A 22,247-nucleotide genomic window follows, 5' to 3' on the forward strand; every position below is an offset into this window, starting at 1 on the left:
GAAGTACCGATAAGTCCTTTAAGTTACTTTCATCCCTGACTGCCCCTTACACATAGCCTTTGAATTTGGCCCTAAAACATGACACATGTGGCCTGTCACAATCCACGCAGAACGTGTGCCAAGGAGAATAGGGACAAGATCTTGCCAGCAGACTGTCCAGCAGGCAAATAGCCCAAGATACGCAATAGGCTGATTTAAAATGCAAAGCTGGGCAGGTCTGCATTTGATAAAACTTGAGAGACTTTGGTAAACACTCATTATCAAAAGACTTATCAGTCAGATGGTTTTGTTTTCACCGTGACTTGAGCCTTCCATAATACATTCCCATCAGCAAATATTTTCAGAGACAAAGACATCTGGATGTGGAGCCTAAATTCCTGAAAAACTGTACAGCCAATCGGGGGGAGAAGTGTTCATTTCAGTGGATTGGTTGTTGGGTGTATAGTTTTGGCATGTCACCCCTCTCTTTGCATCTCTCCACTGGCTCCCTCGTCTGGATCACAGCAAACATGAGCTACTTCTCTTCATGATTAAGGCCCTTCACAGCCTAAACCCACCCTACCTCTCAGCTCTTGTTCAGTAGTGAAAGGTCAGCTACTGCCTCTGAATCCCTCATGCTACCCTCCATCCCCCACTTGTTAAATTTCCAATCAAGCACCTTGTGCTTTCTCCTCTGCTGCCCCACATGCTTGAGAGGAGCTCCCTGTAAACATCTGTAAAACCAATGCATGATTCTCCTTCAAAACCCTCCTTTAAGCTCTCCTTTTCCATAAAGCCTACAAAGATCTTGACAACAATTAGGTTGTTGGTAAGCTGAGTCCACTGTGCATCATGCAGACCAATATTATCTCACTGTTTCCTTGTACTCCCTCATCTGTCTGTCAGTATCTATCTGTTTGACGTCTCTTGTGTTATACAGTACTTGCACTGTAAGCTTGTTTTGTTCTGTTTATGTACAGCGCCTAGCACAGTAGAGTCCTAGTACATGACTGGGGCTACTAGATGATACAATGGGGGGGGATAGCTCAGTGGTTTGAGCATTGGCCCCCTAAACCCAGGGTTATGAGTTCAATTCTTGAGGGGGCCATTTAGGGATCTGGGGTAAAATCAGTACTTGGTCCTGCTGGTGAAGGCTCCACAACCTTTCAAGGACCCTTCTAGCTCTATGAGATAGGTATATTTCCATAGTAATAAGTATGTTGACTTCATTGCCCTCAGCATTTCATTCATTGACTGGTAAAGAGTAAGCTTGGCACCATATCACACCCTTCCCTTTCTTTCTACAGTAAATTTAGCTGGGTTGATGCATCGGAGACTCAAACATTGCATCCGCTTGGTAAAACCAAGCTCCAAAACGTCTGTTAGTCTATAAGGTGCCACAGGACTCTTTGCTGCTTTTGGTAAAACCAGTAACCCTGATTTGTAACTCTTTTAACTTTTCGAAAGGGTTTTAAAGCAAACGCCTAAACTCCCATAATAACTCAGTCATGAATGGCTTTCTGATAAACACTGATCATACAGTCCATCAATGGATCCGTTTTTGCACTAATCATGCACTATGCCCAAACTATATAAAAACACATCCTTTATACAGCTGGAAGTTGAAGTCGGCAATGTTCAGCTGGCAATAAGGCATTTTTTAAACAGTGGGGGTAATTAGCTGTTAGAACAGATCCCCCAGGGATGTGGTGGATTCATCATCCTTTGGAATCTTTAAATCGGGATTGGATGTTCTTCAAACGGGTACATTCTATTTTAACCACAAGTTATTGAGCTAGATGAGAAATCACTGGGTGAAATTCTTTGGCCTGTGCTATGCAGGAGGTCAGGCTAGTGGATTATAATGGTCCTTTCTGGCCTTAAAATCTATCACTTCTAATGGCTGGTATAAACAGACTTCACTGGAGCTATCCTGATTTACACTAGCTAAGCATTTGGTCCCTTGTGTGTTATTCCCATTGGAATATTTAGGCAGTCACATTTTCACCAAATTTTACGGTAAATCTTCTGCAAACCCATATGGAAAAATGCTGTAGAAATTAACAGGGACTAAACAGAAACCAAGGAAAATAACAAGGTTCTCTAGAATTACTCTGCATACCTATAGAATTTGAAAGGAATGAGATCTTTTCAGTAGGTTTTAAACCATGCATGGGATTCAGTAGCCAGTCTAAAGGATGGCTCAAACATTCTATCGGAAAGTTACCATTTTGTATTCAATTCTATAAGGTTTTTCAATAAGGGTAAGCAGGGATAATACTTACCTACTACACAAGAGTGTTGAGAGGATTATTGAGTAATACTACTCTGGACTTGTAGAACACCTTCCAATTAAAGACTGTAAAATGCCTTACAGACCTGAAGCCCCACAATACCCCTGTTATTATTCCTATTTTATAGAAGATGGAACTGAGACATGGAGAGGTTAATGCCTTGTCTATACTCAAAGAGTTGCTCTGGTTAAAGTAAATTGATTTAAATTTGATCTAGTTAAACTGGTGCAAATTCCTATGGTAGATGCACTTAAAATGTTTTAAGCTGTGCTTAAATCAGTTTAGCTTGCATCAGCAAGTTACTTTTTAAATTGAATCCATTACTCTGATGTTCTAGAGCTGATCGGAAAATTAAAACATTTCAGCAAAAATTTGAAAGCTAAAATTGTTAAGCCAAAATTAAACATTTTCAATCAATGCCCAAACAATTTGATTTGAAAATACTGCCATGATTGCTCATGGGAGTTATAGTTCATGTGCTCCATGCCCCAGTTTTCTTTTATGAGCTGGGCTCCCTATCTGGACTACATTTCCCATCTGGCTGAGCCACTGCAGTGTATGATGGGAGTCCCTGGTCATGTTGTATCATGGGAGATGTAGTCCAGCTGGGGAATCCAACCCATAGAGGAGAATGGGGGAACAAGGTATCTGAACTACAACTCCCATGAGGCACTGAAGTGGCATTTCTTGATCAACATTTTTCAGCCAAAATGTTTTAGTTTTGGGGTGTTTACAAAAAGCCATTTTGCACAAAAAGCAGACATTTTTGGTGAAAAATATCATTTACTCAGAAAATAATTTCAATGTCAAGTTTTCGACCAGCCCTAGTTTAGACAAGGCCTTACTGAATTAATCTAAACCAAGTTAAGCAGGAACTACACTGGTTTAAGTGAGTCTACATTAGAGATTTCCTCCATCTTAACAAGATGGATTAAAATTAATTTTAGTTAAAGCACTGCAACTTTTAGTATAAGGGCTACGTGATTTGGCCATGGTTTAATGACAGGACAGAATCAGAGCTGGCAATAGGACAAATCTGTCCTGAGGCCTTCGCCTGAAGAACATACTACCTCCTCCATTCATTAATGCAGTGCAGTTTGTAACATGCTTTGACAATGGAAAGTGCGAGGTATTGTTCTGACTGGCTATTTGCCGCTTCCCAAAGCAGACATTTCCTCTTGGCCATCTGTTAATCCTGTCATTTGAACGACCTGTTATCAAGAGACCAGCCTAATCTCTCCCTTTTCCATTAAAAGCTGGGACCTGATGTTTGGCGCGTTTTTTGTTCCCAGACAGAAATCCTTCTCATAAGCAGAAGCCTGTGGGAGCAGATAAGTGACAGCAACAATACAGGCTCCATGCTGCCGCTGCAATTGAATGACAAGTAACACAACACAGAGTAACAGATCTATAGCCTGACCTCTCTGGAGTGAATAAAGCACATAGGGGGCTCCTGGCCGACCTGGCAGCTTCCAAAGTGCACAAACAAGAAGCCCCCATGCTGTATGCTGTGTGTGGAGGCCGGGAGCCTACTGAAGTAGTGTGAAAGCCTGGATACACCATATTGGCCCTACATCTGTGTTCCATCTCCAAGGTATGAACAAGGAGTCCTGCTCTGTCTGTTATATCTAATGCAGGCTGCACATCAAGGGGCCAGACTGTGAAAGCCCTGTGGATGGGTGCCCTCGCAGGGCAGGAAAGGTGCCGAGACCCTTCCTTCTCATCACATCCCCCCCCTGTGCTGGGTTCAAGACCAGTGACTGCTCCGACCTAGTGCTCCCAGGACACAAGGCACCACAATGGGGGCAGGCAACATGGCTCTGCCACTCCAAATCGACCAGTGGACCAGATATGCTGCAAAGGAGTACAAAGGATGCACTATCCTAAGAAATGATGCAGCAGGCCTGCTCCATGTGTGCACTCCCGGAAGAGCTGAACCATTCCCTACTTCTGCCAGAATCACGTGGCTTCAGACCAACCCAACTGCAGGGCAGTTTACCACTGCGACCATCCGGCCCCAAGTGCAGGGGGCTTGAGACAGCGCAGCAAAAGCTGTGACGAGGCTGGGATGTGCCTGGTGTCAGGGCTCGTGGGGGTCACCACAGATCAATGTAGCACAGACCAGTCTCAGATAGGGACGATGATTCAGAGGAGGGTGTAAAACCTTATAATGCACTGGCCTGGGAGGGGTTGAAACAGCCCTGGAAAAGGGCTGCCCCTGGGAGCCAATACGTTAGGCTGATTCCTATAAAAGGCCAGTGAGCCAGGCGCTGACAGAGTCTCTCTCTAGTTGTGGAGAGAGACGGGCCTGGGTGCCTGAGAACTGAGCAGGGTACCTAGAGCAAAGCAGAGCAGGGCTGGGCGAAGGCCAGAGGAGCTGTGGAGCTCCAGCCTGGAAAACCCACAGGCTGCAGACCTTGCTAAAGGCCGGGAAGGGTAGTGGGGTTGCAGAGGTGCAGCCCAGGGCAGGCAAAGGCAGCAGGTCCAAACCTCCATTGCTGATGATGAGTGGTTTACAGACTGCAATCCGCCCCAGTGAGTGGGGGCTAGATGATGACTGGCAGTAGCCACTGAGGCAAGGTGGGGATAAGGAGTTGGGGGTTCCCCTGGGTGGGGAGACCCAGAGTGTGGGTTACTGCTGAGTCAGAACCCTGACATAGAGGGGTACTGGGGTCAGGGAGGGACCTGGGGGCCAGCGGCAGGTGAGACATCAGCCAACAGAGGGTGCTTTGGAGCTGGAAAGCTAATTCCTGGGATGACCAGCAGGAGGTGCTGTACTGGTGAGCTGTTGCCTTGCTCCATGCACCTAAACCTGAAACACTAATTCCTGAGGTAACAAATCTGGCTGAAGGGAAGAATGGCCTTGTGGGGCTAAGCTCACACCTGAGGGTTTGACCACCAGGGCAGTCCCCCTGCTTCTGACACAGGCTTCCTCTGGCACTAGGGCCAAGTCACTCACATTCAGATTTTTTGAGCGCCACAGCTGGCCCGGGGTTTGGAAGGTAGAGGTCAGCTCCTGGATCTCCCACACTCAAAGGGCCCAAAAACTTGGGCTTTATGAGTGGAGTGAACTCACCCTTTCTGGGCAAATAGCTGAACTCAGTTCTGTCACTCCAGCCCGGCGTTTGCTTTTAATCCTAAACAAACTACTCACTGCCATCCACTGTGCTCAAATGCTGCATCCAGTTCTGACACCCACCATTCCAGCAGGATGTTGATAAATTGGAGTGGGTTCAGAGAAGAGCCACGAGAATGATTAAAAGATTAGAAAACCTGCCTTACAATGACAGACTCCCTGAGTTCAGTCTACTTAGCTTACCAGAGAGAAGGTTAAGGGGTTACTTAAACACATTCTATAAGAATTTTCCTGGGGAACAAATATTTAATAATGGGCTCTTCAGTCTAGCAGAGAAAGATATAACATGAGCCAACGACTGGAAGCTGAAGCTAGACAAATTCAGACTGGACATAAGACACAAATTTTTAACGGTAGAGAAACTGATCATTGGAACAACCTATCAAGGGTCAAAGTGGAGTCCCCACCACAGACAATTTTTTAAATCAAGGTTGGATGTTTCTCTGCAAGATATGATCAAGGAATTATTTTGGGAAGACGCTATAGCCTGTGTTATACAGGGGGTCAGACTAGATCAGTGGTTCTCAGACTGTGGTTTGGGACCCCAAAGTGGGTCATGACCCTATTTTAATGGGGTCACCAGGGCCAGCATTATACTTGCTGGGACCCAGGGCTGAAGCTGAAGCCTGAGCTCCACCTGCCCCTGAAGCAATGGGGCTCGGACTACAGCCCCCTCTGCGCCCACCCAGGGCAGCAGAGCTCAGGCTCTGACCCCCCATCTTCCCCAGGGGTCATGTAGTAATTTTATTGTCAGAAGGGGGGTTGTGGTGCAATGAAGTTTGAGAACCCCTGGACTAGATGATCACAACGGTTCCTTCAGGCCTTGAAATCTATGAATTTATTATGCTAGCCACTAACCAAGAGGACTCTCTGCCAGTTCGTTATATGAAGGGGGGATGGTGGTAACTAGAAATACAGTCCCACAGGGTCAAGAGTGTTTCTCTCCATTCCAGGAACAGGCTGCAGGGAGCTTTCTAAACTCTCTCTCATTTCTGCCATCCAACACATACATCTGTTTGCTTTCAAAGCTGTGTGTCATACTGAGGAGAAAACACAACTCCCTCTCCCTGCTGCATTGGAGGAGACGTTTCTGATGCCTGCTGCAGCTCTACTTCTCCCCCTTGTACAGGGCAGTGCACAGGAAGTCACGGGAGCTGCTTTCCAGTGAGATTTTGTAGTTAACGAGCAGGGGATGAGTCCTGGAGCCACAACACCTTCAGGCTGCAAGCCAGCTCTCAGCAGCCTAGCAGCGCCAGGCTGGGGCAGTGCCAGGACAAGCCAAGAGAAACCCAGAATGCTGCAGGAAGTGCTGCTGGGCTGGGCCAGCACTAAACTCCTGCCTCATTATGGTGCTAGGCCTGGGATTGACAGAGGATTGGGAGACATAAAAGCCAAGGTCGTGGTCATTTAAGGCCTGATCCCGCTACCACTGAAGTCAGAGGCAAAAGTGCTATTAAATTCAGGAAGAGCAGTGTCAGACCCTATGAACACTTTAACAAAAGCATAAGGACTAGCCCCAGGGATCTTCCCAAATCCTGATGCGCGTCCAGGGCCCAGATTCTCAAAGGGACTTCAGTGCCTAACTCCCATTGAAATCAATGAGAGTTAGGTGCCTGAATATGTTTGAAAATCTGGGCCCAACTTTCTAAATTCCTGCTGTACTCTGGACTGGGTAGGATATACCCCTTCACTTCCTATCCTAGATGGCTGCATACGGTGTTTCAGTGTACTATGAAACCCACACTGTGTGTCAAAATATCTGAGTAGCAGCTGACTACAGAAAATTATTAGCATTCAGGATTTTTCACCCCCTTCCTTCTTTCTCCTGCTCCTCATCCTCCATTCCCATCTCTCTCCCATGAGAGCTCTCACTGGTCATGTGTCTATATGAATTTACTAGGCCTCTGTGGCTTTGACGTTTATGATTGGTGTTACAGAAACGAATGAAAGGGTGATTGCAATGTAATCATTCCATCTTAAAAGCAAAAAGAGGTGAACCAGAATGCCTGGCAGTGCAAGAAGGCTTGGGCATTACGGCCAGATTTATACCCACAATTAGGGCCAGTTTTTCAAAAGCGCTCGGCACTAGTCAGCTCCTCATGCGACACTCATGACCGGATTTCCAAAAGAGCCAAGCATCCAATGTACTATCCTCCTTGGAAAATCTGGCCCTGTAGGCCCACTGAACCATGCCAGAATCACACAAATCATTGGGCTCCTGTACTAGCTGGCTCCCAGATTAGCTCAAAGATGAGTTCTGAAAACGGAGCCATCAGTCACCCAAGATGTCAAGCCAGCATCTTTCACAACTATTTTAAATGTATAATCAGAACATTTAAAATGTATATTCTTCATTACCAGGAGGAGCAATTATAACCCGCTGATGTGTGTTACAGATCCCGCGCTGTGCCTGACCCACATAGAGGATGTGAGTCTGTTACAGCCCTGTTATTTCTGTGTGATCTTACATCCAGTACCCACAATAGCAGGAAATCCCTCAAATCAGAAATATGACCTGTGCTCTGCTGAGCGAGGAACCTGAGCATAATAACCTATCTCACTGTTCTTAGCTATGCTGCAGATAAGACTTGACCAGCTTCTGAAACCTCACAGCTTTCACATTACTGATTCTTTTTTCCTTCTGGAAAATGCTAGTCAGCTTGTGTAGATGCTAATCCTGGGATTTTATAGAGATTCCAAACTAAAATCCAAAATAAAAGTCAATTAAAAGCAAAATGTCAAGCACCTGACAGAACATCTTTGCCCTTGTGTTCTTTGTTAGCTTTCTATGTTCCATGATATCTTATTTTAAATGATGACTCTACTATGCATCTCCTTTCTGTTGAATGCTTTCCAATACCAGACCACCAAATGAAGGCAGCTGTAGCACGGTGCCTGGGAGAGGGAAACTACACCAGTTAAGTGTAATCCACTATACACCCAGGGCCTTAAAACTAAAGTCAGTTTATGCTGTGATCAGGAAAATATACATTGATATGCTTGTGCAAGCCCAGATGCACACAGACGATGAATCAGAATCAAACTCAAACCATTATCAGCTATAACCCAGCTAGCACCATGAGGTAACCCACTGGGATGGAATGCAAACGGCGAACACAAAGACCGAACAGCAATGCAGGCTGGGCTTCTGGTTATGGCTCCAGACTGGAATTCAAGAGATCTTGGTCCAGTTCCCAGCTCTGCTGCAAACTTCCAGTATGACTTTGGGCAAGTCACTGAATCTGCCTGTGCCTGAGCTCTCCCTTGTCTTGCCTATTTAAGCTCCTTGGGGCAAGGACATCTCTCACTAAATGAGTGTACAGCACCTAGTATATGGGGACCTGATCTCAGTGGGGCTCTCTCGATGTTACCTGAATAGATCAGGCCATATAACATTGTGGATAGTTCGGTTAATCTATGTCATATGTCCAGATATTATGGTGGTGGCTTACAGCATCAAAGAAACTAAATACAGGTAACTGAATAGATCAAATTCTAACACAGTTCCCTAAAACCCTTAAAAGCCCAGTGCATTCAGGGCCTCAGCAAGCCTGGAGAATACTCACACGCATTACATTTGCCATTTTCCTTTTCCCTGTGTGAACAGTCTGCTATTTTAATTCACACCCTGGTTTTTCTTGTAACTAAATGTTATCTGGGCAAGGACTTTATGATAGTTACTTTCATTCACACCTATCACCTATATAGAATGGGACTGAACTGCAGAGAGAGAGTGAGTTAGCTAGGGCCTTTATTAATTATTAATTATTATTATGTCTATTACAGTGGTGACTGAAAGCTTCCACTGACTTTGGGCCCCGGTTATGCTAGGCACTGTGCAAACACCTAATGAGACAGTCCCTGTTCTGAAGAGTTTACAGCATAAACAGGGTAGGAGAAAGGAAATATTATAATCCCTCCCATTACAGATGGGAATGGAAGCACAGAGAGATTAAGAGATGCACACAAGGAGTCCTATGGCAGAGCCAGGAATGGAAGCCAGATTGCTTGAATCCTAATCCAGTTCTTTAACAAGACCACATTTCCTTTCCAGGTCCCAGTCCTACCTGAACCCTCACTCGGGTGAGTAGCCCTTACCCCGGGGTTAATCCCATAAACTACTCAAAGAGTAAGAACTACTCACCTGAGATTGAAAGTCTGGGCCCTTAGCTTGGTTAGTTTCAATTGTAACAGGCAAACATTATACAAACAACCTGGGCAATGTGACCTTGCACTGCAGCACACTATAAAAATATATTTGGTATTATTCACCTAGCAGCTTATAAAACAAAGATTAGTGCAGGAGAATTGTATCAGACAAACCCACGGCCAGCTGAGAAGGAGAGCAAAAAGAAACACAAATTGCTGTGTGAGCCAGTAAGCTCACATGCCTGATGCATTCCCCCAAGCACAGGCATGTGAGCTTACAGTTGTTAACAACCAGCCACCTTTTCCCCCAGCCTCTGCCAGTGTTTGTCACCCTCTCTCGTCACAGCATGTAGTAGTTCAGGATCACTGTTCACTCTCAGGTGTGCGTTCTGAGTGGTGAAGCCCAGAATGGCCTATGACCTGACAAACTCAGAGATTCTCTCTCTCCACTATGGCCTTTCTAGCCACATTTGTCCCCAGGACTGAACTTCTGGAGGCAGGCAGTGGAGCACTCACCTTTGCAATTCAGACCCCTGGGCACGTGGCGGATGCTAGGGTGGAGGCAGAGGACAACTGTTTGATTGAGCCTCTTCCCTATAAGGTCAAGGTCCAGGAGCGCATTTATTATCTGTGGGCAGGGGAGTACTTAGATTGTAAGCTCTTGGGGGTAGGGACTGTCTTTTGTTCTGTGCTCCTATAGCTCCTAGCACAATGGGGCCCCAGTCCAGGACTGGGCCTCGTATGCGCTACAGTAACACAAATAATAAATAACTATGTCAGCAGGGGGTGATTGTGACACAACTGGGTTTTCCTGGCACTCATTCAATACCAATTGTGGTGCTGGGATGTTTTATTACTGACAATGATGGGCAGGATTCATGTTTCTAAATCAGCCATGAGCACAACCTCACCCTGGCAAAGCCAGAGGAACAACAATGCACACCTGCCGCCTGCCCTTTCTCTTTGATCCCTGCAGCTCTCTCTTTCGTTCTGAGACCTGATTCTGAGCCAGCAGGCTCCCACTATCTCCTCGGCCCCTCGCTCTGCTTTCTCATGGTGACGCTGCAATTCTCCACAGCTGCAGTAAACGGGAGCCCCTATGGCTCTGTGCTGGGCTTTCCCTTGTCTGTGGGTGTGACCCAGTCCACACCCAGAAGTAGCTCTGCCTGTCCTCACTGGCTGCAGCCTTTGCTGGCTTAGGTGGGCTTGGTGTAGGTGGAGAGTCTTTCCCCCGGTCTCATTCTGAAACAGCTGTTTTACACCACTCTGGGAGCGTACAGCAACCGTCAACAGCCCACAAAGGCTGAGGGGAGAATTCCTACGCTGGCCCTGTCCCACAAGTGCAGAGCAGTACTGGGAGACATAGGGAGCCCTCAGAGCTGCCTAGGTTTTGCCAGGGGCCATTTCAGCCCCTAGAGTAACCTTGAATCCAGAAGGCATAAAGTTAGCTTAAGGGGTGGGGGGAAGGATTACTCAGTGGTTTTTAGCATTGGTCTGCTAAACCCAGGGTTGTGAGTTTAATCCTTGAAGGGGCCACCTAGGGATCTAGGGCAAAAATCTATTTGGGGATTGGCCCTGCACTGAGCAGGGGGTTGAACTAGATACCTCCTGAGCTCCCTTCCAGCCCTGATATTCTATGACACCAGGAGACTGAGCACTGGATCAGACTCACTGACTATAAAGGGAATGCCTGCTTTTCCTTTCCTGTCTCCTGGGCCTACTACAAGGGTCACCAGACAGCAAGTGTGAAAAATTGGGACAGGGGGTGGGGGGAACAGAAGCCTATACAAGAAAAAGACCCAAAAATCAGGACTGTCTCTATAAAATTGGGACATCTGATCACCCTAGGGCCTACTCTCCCAACCAATTACCTCTCTAGCCACTGCACAGCTGGACATTACACTATCCCTAGGATAAGGGGACGGTCACTTACAGATCTGTGATTCTGGAGACCTCAGCATCTTCTTGGATTCCTGCCATATGGTTTTGCAGTCTTCCTGGAGCTTGTAAAACCTCTCCTTTCTCCAAGAGCCAGACTTCACTTTCAGCAGCTGGCTGCCCTTCAGGAGGAATGACAGATCCCTGTCACCTTGCAGGCCTGCACAGAAGAGCATTAGCATTAGTATAATAAATATCTATGTACACAGAGCTTTCCATCCAGAAGAATCCCCAAGTCATATACATACACCAATGAAATGCAACCAGCTCTGGGCTGGAGAGCAGAGAATAATTAGCACAATGTAGAGGGAGAGAGAATTTTGGAAAACACTGGGGCAAACTCCTCCCTTGCAAAACAAAAAATATCCAGGATCTTTTTTTCTTTCCCACACAAAGAGCCTGGACCCTTGCTTTTATGGTCTTGTCCAAAAGATTGCCATATAGTAAATCCGTGATACTCAAATTATCTTCTTCATAAAGGCTGTGTTAATGCAGTTTAGATTTTAAAAAGCCAGTGACTAGGATCCAAACAGAGGAGGTATTGTGCTCTACAGAAGAGGAACTAGGGTCTTGTGGTTCAGACACAACTCTGAGACTGGAGCTTTAAGTTCAAAACCCCACTCTGCTACAGACTTCCTGTGTGAGATTAGGCAACTCAGTTAATATCTCTGTGCATCAACTCCTTTCTTATGCAATGGAGATGATAGCATTGTTGTCCCTCGTGGTGGTGTGAGAATCAATACGGTAGAACCTCAGAGTTATGAACCAACCAGTCAACCACACGCCTCCTTTCAAACCACAAGTACTCAATCAGGCAGCAGCAGAGACCAAAAAAAAAAAAAAAAAATGAAGTACTGTGATAAATGTAAACTACTACAAAAATAAATGGAAAGTTTTACAAAAAGATTTGACAAGGTAAGGAAACTGTTTCTGTGCTTGTTTCATTTACATTAAGATGGTTAAAAGCAGCATTTTTCTTCTGCTTAGTAAAGTTTCAAAGCTGTATTAAGTCAATGTTCGGTTGTAAACTTTTGAAAGAACAACCATAATGTTTTGTTCAGAGTTACGAACATTTCAAAGTTATGAACAACCTCCATTCTGGACCTATTGCTGGCCACTTCCGAGGCGCAGATGGTCCGCGGTGCCAGGACAGGCGGGAAGCCTGCATTTGCACCCTGGAACCACTGGAGGCAAGTCCACACCCCAACCCTGTACCCAATCCCCTGCCCCAGCCCTGTGCCTCCCCAAAACCAGAACCCCTTCCTGCACCCCAGCCCCCCCAGCCCAGAGCCCTGACACCATCCCGCACCCCAACCCCCTGCCCCAGCCCTAAGCCCCCCAAACCCAGAGCCCTCTCCTGCACCCCAAACCCCTCATCCCTGCCCCACTTCAGAACCTGTACCCCAGCCCAGAGCCTGAACCCACTGCCTTACCCCAATCCCCTGCCCCAGCCCAGAGCCCCCTCCCACATCCTGAACCCCTGATTCCTGACCCAACCCCACAGCCCTCACCCCACAGCCCAACCCTCTGCCCCAGCCCTGAGCTCCTTCCACACCCCACACCCAAAACCCCTCATCCCCAGCTCTGTTGGGTCACAGGCATCAACAATTTTCTTCAACTGGGTCCCCAGAAAAAAAGTTTGAAAACCACTGTCATAGTACAATCACTTTATCATGAAAGCACAACTTACAAATGTAGATTTTATTTTTGTTACATAACTGCACTCAAAAACAAAACAATGTAAAACTTTAGAGCCTACAAGTCCACTCAGTCCTACTTCTTGTTCAGCCAATCGCTAAGACAAACAAGTTTGTTTACATTTACGGAACATAATGCTGTCCACTTCTTATTTACAATGATACCTGAAAGTGAGAACAGATGTCCACATGGCAATTTTGTAGCCAGCATTGTAAGGTATTTACAGGCCAGATGTGCTAAACATTCGTATGCCCCTTCATGCTTCAGTCACCATTTCAGAGGACATGATTCCATGCTCATGACATTAGTTAAAAAAATAATGTGTTAATTAAATTTGTGACTGAACTCCTTGGGGGAGAATTGTATGTTTCCTGCTCTGTGTCTTACCCGTATTCTGCCATATATTTCATGTTATAGCAGTCTTGGACAATGACCCAGCACATGTTCATTTTAAGAACACTTTTACTGCAGATTTCACAAAAACGCAAAGAAGGTACCAATGTGAGATTTCTAAAGATAGCTACAGCACTCGACCCAAGATTTAAGAATCTGAAGTGCTTTCCAAAATCTGATCAGGACAGGGTGTGGAGTATGCTTTCAGAAGTCTTAAAAGAGCAATGTGGAAACTATAGAAACTGAACCACTAAAAAGAAAATCAACCTTCTGCCGGTGGCATCTGACTCTGATGATGAAAATTAACATGCATTGGTCTGCACTGCTTTGGATAGTTATTGAGCAGAACCCATCTTCAGCATGGATGGATATAGTCTGGAATGGTGATTGAAGCATGAGGGACATATGAACCTTTAGTCCATTTGGCATGTAAATATCTTGTACGGCTGCAACAGTGCCATGTGAAAGTCTGTTCCCTTTCAGGTGACACTGTAAATAAGCAGCGGGCAGCATTATCTCCTGTAAATGTAAACAAACTTGTTTATCTGAGTGATTGGCTGAACAAGAAGTAGGACTGAGTGGACTTGTAGGCTCTAAAGTTTTACATTGTTTTATTTTTGAATGCAGTTTTTTTTGTATATAATTCTACATTTGTAAGTTCAACTTTCATGATAAAGAGATTGCACTACAGTAAACTGAAAAATACTATTTATTTTATTTTTACAGTGCAAATATTTATAATAAAAATAAATATAAACAGCACTGTACCCTTTGTATTCTGTGTTGTAATTGAAATCAATATATTTGAAAATGTGGAAAACATCCATAAATATTTATATAAATAGTATTTATTATTGTCTAACAGTGCGATTAATCGCAATTAACTTTTTTAATCGCTTGACAGCCCTAGTTCTACTGTACAATGAAGACTATGACATATTGAGATATTATAGTAACGGATAGCCACATATATATGAAGATAGACAGAGAGTGTTTGCGCCTCACTGTTTGTTTTGTGCCTAGCACAATGGAGCCCTGACCTTGGTTGGGACACCTAGACACCATTTTAAATCCATAATAATCGGAACCTGGAGTTCCAGAGACAATAGAAATTCTCAGCCTAGTTCTTAGACCACTAAACTATTTCCTTTGGGGGAAACCAGATGGCAGAACATTATAATGAACAATATGGAGCATGTGTTGGGAAGAACATAGGAATGGGAGATGATGACAACAACGTCTCGGTCAGGACCGGCGCTAGGGTTTTGAGCGCCCTAGGCGCACGGCAATTTCACCGCCCTGCGAGCTGGTCCCACGGCTCCGGTGGAGCTGTCGCAGTGGTGCCTGCGGAGGATCCGGTGCTCCACGGCTCCGGTGGAGCTGCCACAGTTGTGCCTGCGGAGGGTCCGGTGCTCCATGGCTCCGGTGGAGCTGCTGCAGTGGTGTCTGCAGGAGGTCCACCGAAGCCACGCGAGCAGCCGACCGTCCGCAGGCACAACTGTGGCAGCTCCACCCAAGCTGCGGACCACCGGACCGCCCGCAGGCACCACTGCGGCAGCTCCACGGGAGCTGCCTGTCGCCCCCTCCGGCAGAGCCGTGACCCAGGGGACACCCTGGACTGTGGGCTGCTGCGGAGGCGCCCTGACCCAGGGGATACCCTGGGCTGCCGACTGCTGCCGGCAGCTCAGACTCCCTCTCTGTCCCAGCGGCAGCGGCTGCTCAACCATTTAAAAAAAAAATTGGGGGGCGCCTGCTTTTTGGCACCCCCAAATCTCGGCGCCCTAGGCAACCGCCTAGTCTGCCTAAATGGTTGCACCGGACCTGGTCTCAGTTCTCCAGACACAGTATGTGTCAGTTTTGAGGCATCATGCACACCTCTGGCCTTATATAAAAAGCCACACTCCAGAGCTGGTTAAACACCACTTAACTCCTTGGCACGCGTCAAATGCACCCCCATTAAGTCCAATTTTTGCCAACATCTTCCTGATTAAGCAGCACTCACTGGTATTCACAGTCATCAGAATAATTCAGTTCCCTAGGACACTTCCCAGCGCTACATAATGCAGCATAATGGTCATTCCAGCAGTGTGATTCATAACCGATAAAAGGAATTTGAACTGGGCTATGGGATAGTAATGTGATTGTTGTGCAGATTTCCATTGTGTCATTAACTTAGTTCCTGCTTTAAACATACAGCTGATGTGAGCCGCTGCCCTCTGGAAGGGGCTAGTAACCAGGGTGGATAAAAATCAATGATTTTTTTTTTTAAAAATCATTTAAATCAGATAGTTTTAATTGAGATACATTATAGCTCAAAGATCTCTCACCATGGAATAGGGATTATAAATTCTAATTCTATAGTATGAGACAACATATTCATGTAATGTGTAAGAAAAGTTCTGTAAATGAGTTCCAATAGTTCATGGATTAGGGACCCAATCTTATGGGGTTCCAGGGGCTTCTGTATAGATTATTTAGGTTAATCTTTCTATCTCCCCAATGGGACTCAGTGCTCAATCTAGAACACTGCTTCTCATGCTATCTGATGTGGGGGACTGGCAATTTTTTTTTCCAATGTGCCAGGGACTGGTGCCATGTTATTATCCTATTCCACGCTCTTATGAGGAAACTCGCTGCAGACCGGCAGCTGATGGTGGACTACCACTTTGAGAAGCACTGGTCTAGAAGATACCATCAGAGATGCTTAGTTTTGCAGTTCTCAAACTCGAGATTTGTGTCTCCAGAGATAACACGCTTGTTAGCAGCAAAATGTTTTTAAACAAATAAATAATATATGGAGGTGAGAAATAACAGACCTCACCCCTATTGTCCCCCCTGTAAATTTGTGTACACAGAGTCAATCCCTTACCTCTCTCTAAAAGTGCAACGTTTCAAAAAGTTCATTGAATAGAAGATTGTTGGGGGCGGAATAGATCTGGACAAGGAGAAGTCTGGAGATAAATGTGAGAAGGGAGGGACAGGCAGTAGAAACAAAAGTGAAACTGTCTGAGCAGCTCATTCCAGAAGTCTTGAGGTCTTTCTGAGTGTAGCCTTCATTGATTTGAGGTCTACCATGCCATTCTCTCACTAGAAGGGAAAACCTATAATGGCAGCAGGCCATAAGAGAGAGTCAGTTTGGGAATAAGAACCATTCAAGAAATATGTTTGCTGCTGATGTTTTAAAGAAAGTCCCACCAGTGAACTGCTGGAAGTCACTTAAGCACTTGGATTCAGAGACTGTTGAAGTGATCATCTCACTTTTAAGAGCAGTAGCTTCTTCTGCCGGTGTAGAAAGACTATTTTCTTCCTTTGGACTAATTCATTCCAAATTGAGAGATCATTTGGGACCTGAAAAAGCCGGAACGCTTGTTTTTCTTTTCCATATTATGAACTAAACAGGAAAATGAAGGTGAAGATGACTGAGTTAGCTGCAGAGGCTAATATTTTAAGTTTCTTGTTTTGACCTGGCTGACATAGTTGATTTAATTTTTTTTTAAATATTTCATTGAACTATTTTAGTTAAAAACAATTTTAACAAAAACAAACCTGATTTTAAAAAACTTGAATGTTTCATTAAATTCAAAGAATCATGTTTTGTTAAAATATTATGTTTGCCATTGAAGAAAAAAAATCCAGAAAACATAACATTGTTGTTTTAGTTAAATAAAACAATTTAAATGTCTGTCTGGTGATGTTCTCCTCCTAATACAGCATGGCAACAAAATCCTACAAATATTAATGATTAACCTGTTGAATTGGACATAGTTATGAAGTCATTGGGAGGTGAACTATCTGCTTCAATTACCTTTGGTAAATTAATAACCAAACAATCGTTCATTTTCTGATATAGCTGTAAATTGAATCTGAAAATTTTTCAAAATAAATCACTTTAAAAATGTATAGTTTGTACCTTCTAAAAATGAAACCTACATCTATTAATGAGTTGTGAAGAATATGTATGAAGGTTATAACAACCAACAAGAATTTTTACGTAGAAATCCATGATTAAATTGAGTCTTCCTGACTGGTGATTTAAACCATGGTTGAAATCAAATTGATTTAAATCAAATCCACCCAGCTGGTAACAGGTTACCCAGGCACCATTTCAGGCACGAAAATCCACAGCTGATTAGTACACGTTTGTCTGCAGTTAAGAACCTCCTGTGACACATCAACAGCAAACGCCTGACAGGTCAGACAGGAAACCTAACTAGGCTTAGCTACCACTAAAGGAAGTGTAACAGCATCATATTTAGAGCTGAAATGTGTCTTTAAGCTACAGGCTAAGCTGGGGATGTGGGTAGGAGCAGCTGATCACCTGAGTCAGTGTTGCCATCCCCAAATATTCAGAATTTATGAGCCAGCCCCAAAACTAGTGTGGCCAGTTTGAGATAGCTGTCTTTTGTTCTGTGTTTGTAGAGCACATAGCAAAGTGGGGTCCTGATCCATGACTGGGACTCGTTAAGTGTCATGGTAATACAAATAATATATAATAGTTATTATAATAGCAGGGCCAGGAACATGCAGACAACTGCACAGCTGTGTGCTTGTAGGCTAGAGAAGAGGCAGAAAGACTGCGCTGTAGTGGATCAGACTGAAGGTAACATTTTCGGTTGCCAAGCACAGCCTGAGATCTCAGTAAAAATAACTTTGGATTTTGGGATTTCAGGCACCTTCCTAGCAAGGATCTCACAGCATGGTACAAACATTAAGTAACTAACCTCACAGCACTCTGTGAAATGGGTGAGTATTATCATATCCACTTTACACAGAAACTCAGGCCTTGAGACATTAACATGCAACTTGTCCAGTGTCACTCAGGGAGTTTATAGCAAAGTGGGAATACAGTCCAGGAGCTCTGGGTCTTAACCTCTCTTTGATCCCACCAAGTCATTGCTCTCGGGTCTCCTCTAGGGCACAGCACCTGGCCACTCCCTCAATTTACCTCTGCCATGCTGCCTGTGCCATACATGCCCTGTGGAAAGATGGCAGACTTCCCTCTCCAGGGTTTTCCTTGTGATACATTTCACCAGCACGGGACTCACTTTACAGAGGCCGAGAAGGAGGCCTAGATCCTGAGGCTAGCTCAGGAGTCACAAGCAAGGGGTATTACAGAAACTACAGATGTAGAAACGAGATGGAGATTCTGGCAAGGTTATCAAGGCCTCTCTTCCCGGCACTGCCTTGGCTAACTCTTTCACATCTCAGCTCACTTTTGTTAGACGCCTCTCTGTCTGAGAGCACCCCTGGGCCTCTGAGCTTTGTTCTCTGATTTGGTGGTGATCGAGGTTAACTAAACTAGGGCCTGATCACCCGGGACCACAATGATTTAAAAAAAACACCAAAATTCTCTGATTAAAAAAAAATCAAAACATAAAAATCAGCATTTGTCTGTGATTAAAATGAAATGTTGAACTTTAGTTTCCCAGGCCACAATATATATAGGTATCAATTGAACCAAATGCTTTATTGATATACAGTTGAACCTAATTTATCAAGCTCTCCATATTAACCGAACCACCAGCCACCTGGGGATGACAGCGACAAGACTCGGGTGGTCACCCCCAGGTGAGTGGACTCCAGCATACAAGGGAATGATCACCCGAGTCCCTCTCCCATCTTAAAATAAGGGATAGAAAGCTCTTTGCCAGTTCTCCTGATCATCCCAATTTTTGATTATCCGATCTGGCTCCGGTATCAATTAAATCAGATAAACGGGACTCCACTATACATTTAAAGCCGTTTAACAATCAACCAGAAGTGGAGGACATTGCATGCATTGAGTAAGTGTCACTGGTACTTTCAGTAAAATATAGTTCCTAGTTAATATATTTTTTTTTCACAAAATGTAAAAACTTAAGATTCTCTGTAAAAATGCAAATTCAGCATCTTTCCACGGGAAACAGATTTCTAGGATCCCTGCTGATCACTTCTTCTTCTAGGAAACTCCCATAGGAAAGTTCTGGGTGGGGGGGAGAACATGAACCTTTCCCCTCAAATCATTCCTGGGTAGGGTTCACCCTACTCATGGAATCAGCAATTGCCTGGACCCCCCAGTCTCACGGATTGATGAGATTCATGCAGCTCTGGGGAGAATCTATGGAAGCCCAGCATCAGCCATGTGGACGTTTTGTGCCTTCCATCCCAGAATGGGGATTCCATCCTCGCTTAGAGCCGCACTTCCAGCTCCATTGCTGCCTCTGCCAGTATGAAATGGGTGAGAGGAGATAATGCAGATTCAAGCTTCATTCCTCCTGACCCGACTCACCAAACTCCCATTCCTGCTCCCGGCCTTCCCCCGCTCCAGGCTCAGGTCCTGAATCCATGGAGGAGTCCTGGGAGTGGGCAGTAGGGTGAACAGTCCTGCAGAGGCAGCTGTGCTCCTCACCCAAGGTGAGATCTGGGCATGGAAGGAACTGATCAGAACATGAATGTGTAGTGAGTAACGCCCATTAAGTGTAACATGTTCCATTACACACATGCACTGTGTTATGCACAACCATTACATTCTGCTGCCACAATACATTAAACATGGGCATCAATATCGAGTGCTGACAATATGCTTGGCGCTGTACGAAATCCAGTGGAAGACACGATCCCTGTCCCAAGTTGCTTGCAGACTAAAGGCCTGAACCGACAGACTAGCCAATACTCCCTCTGCTTCCAGCGGGATCACGGAACACCAAATTGTATGCGAGGATGCAAGTCACTACAGACACACATGATCTGAGTGGCCAGAGGGAGGCTACAGAGCCCTGCATGGTTTGCTAGTAGGTGTATCACAGCCCTTCCAACTAACACTGAGAGGCTGGGCAGAAGCCGTATGGACTTCGGAAGGAATTTGAACAAAGAAAGCAGTCACCTTGGATGCCCTGGCCAGAGGGAGGTTCCAGGAAAAGAGGCTGCATGGAAAAAGATGGGAGAGAGCAAGGAGGCAGGGAAGCTAGGGGGAAATGAGAGCAGAGAGGGCAGGGCCAGTGGAAAAGCCAAGGCTGAGAACTTGGGGGAAGAAAGAGGAGGCTGATGGAGGGATGTGACTAGCTCCCTTTTCCCACCCCTGATGGGCACTGTATGGCTCAGGAGGCTGGTATAGGAAGGGGTACTGCAGAAAGGAATCTGGGAGTCATAGTGTATCAAAAGCTAAATATGAGTCAACAATGTAACACTTGCAAAAAAAAAAAAAAAAAGCAAACATCATTCTGGGATGTATTAGCTGGAGTGTTGTAAGCAAGACACAAGAAGTAATTCTTCTGGTCTACTCTGGGCTGATTAGGTCTCAACTGGAATATTGCGTCCAGTTCTGGAAGCCACCTTTCAGGAAAGATTAGGCAAATTGGAGAAGTCCAGAGAAGAGCAACAAAAATGATTACAGGTCTAGAAAACATGACCTATGAGGGAAGATTGGAAAAATTGGGTTTGTTTAGTCGGAGAAGAGAAGACTGAGAGGGGACATGATAACAGTTTTTCAAGTACATAAAAGGTTGTTACAAGGAGGAGGGACAAAATTTGTTCTCGTTAATCTCTGAGGTTAGGACAAGAAGCAATGGGCTTAAATTGCAACAAGGGAGGCTTAGAGGTTGGACATTACGAAAAACTTCCTAACTGTCAAGGGGGTTAAGCCCTGGAATAAATTGCCTAGTGAGACTGTGGAATCTCGTTCATTGGAGGTTTTTAAGAGCAGGTTAGACAAACACCGGTCAGGGATGGTCTAGAATGATTGATAATGCTTAGTCTGGTCTTGAGTCTAGGGGACTGGCTAGAACACCTCTCAAGGTCCCTTCTAGTCCTACACTTCTATGATTCTAATAGATTTATTTGGGCATACACTTTCGTGGGTAACAAAAGCTTCTGCCCAAATAAATCCGTTAGTCTTTAAGGAGCCACTGGACTCCTTGTTGTTTTTGTGTTTATGATTCTATGATTCTATAATGACACAGGCCCTTTTGGCTAAAGAACAGTTCAAATCTCGGCCATATCAATAGTGACACAAAGTCCAGAGTGAGCTACCCTCTTTCCAAAGTGTGGAAGCACACTGGTATAGCTGAGCGGGCACTGTCTGCGGTATACCTGCTCTGGGGATAACTGTGGGCTTTGCTCTCTAGAGGAAAAATGGTCCAGTGGTTAGGGCCCTAGCCTAAGTGTTAAGAGACCCATGTTTGAGTCCCTGTTCCACCACAGACTTCCTATGTAATGTGGGGTGCTAGAGCACCCCTGGGCTTGAAGTGATTTCCATCATATACAGGGTTTGCAGTTTGGTTTAATGGCTTTCAGCACCCCTACCATACAAACTGTTCTAGCACCCCTGCTTAGGCAAGTCACTGTACTCTTCTGTGCCTCAGTTTCCACTCTGTAAAATGGGGATAACAGTACCTTCCTAGCCCACAGGGATGCTGTGAAGATAAATTCATGAGAGACTGTGAGGTGTTCAGATACTATAGTGATAAGATCCCAGATAAATACCAGAGCGAGATGTCAATGGGACAACACTCCTAGGTGTTTATTTGAACTACTTTCTATAAACAAATCTATTCTTAGAAGCCTCATAATCTCAGACTTGATTTTCCCATTGACAAGATTTTCTTGTCTAACATCCTGTTTGGAGCTAATGGGATTTGCTCTGAATATCTACTTTCTGCATCAATGGGAAATCCATCCACTGT

The 22,247-nt window shown here is 45.0% G+C and overlaps 1 protein-coding gene across 2 annotated transcripts in view; it reads right to left on the minus strand.

Moving 5' to 3' along the window:
• PLCD1 (phospholipase C delta 1) overlaps positions 1-22,247 on the minus strand; it is a 98,680-nt gene that overhangs the window by 61,201 nt on the left and 15,232 nt on the right. For both annotated transcript variants that reach the window (XM_050942529.1, XM_050942528.1), the window contains exon 2: positions 11,492-11,656. In XM_050942529.1, the coding sequence (XP_050798486.1) occupies positions 11,492-11,656 (165 nt within the window). The remainder of the gene's footprint in view (positions 1-11,491; positions 11,657-22,247) is intronic.

The sequence above is a fragment of the Gopherus flavomarginatus genome, chromosome 2, assembly GCF_025201925.1.
Source record: "Gopherus flavomarginatus isolate rGopFla2 chromosome 2, rGopFla2.mat.asm, whole genome shotgun sequence".
NCBI lineage: Eukaryota > Metazoa > Chordata > Testudines > Testudinidae > Gopherus > Gopherus flavomarginatus.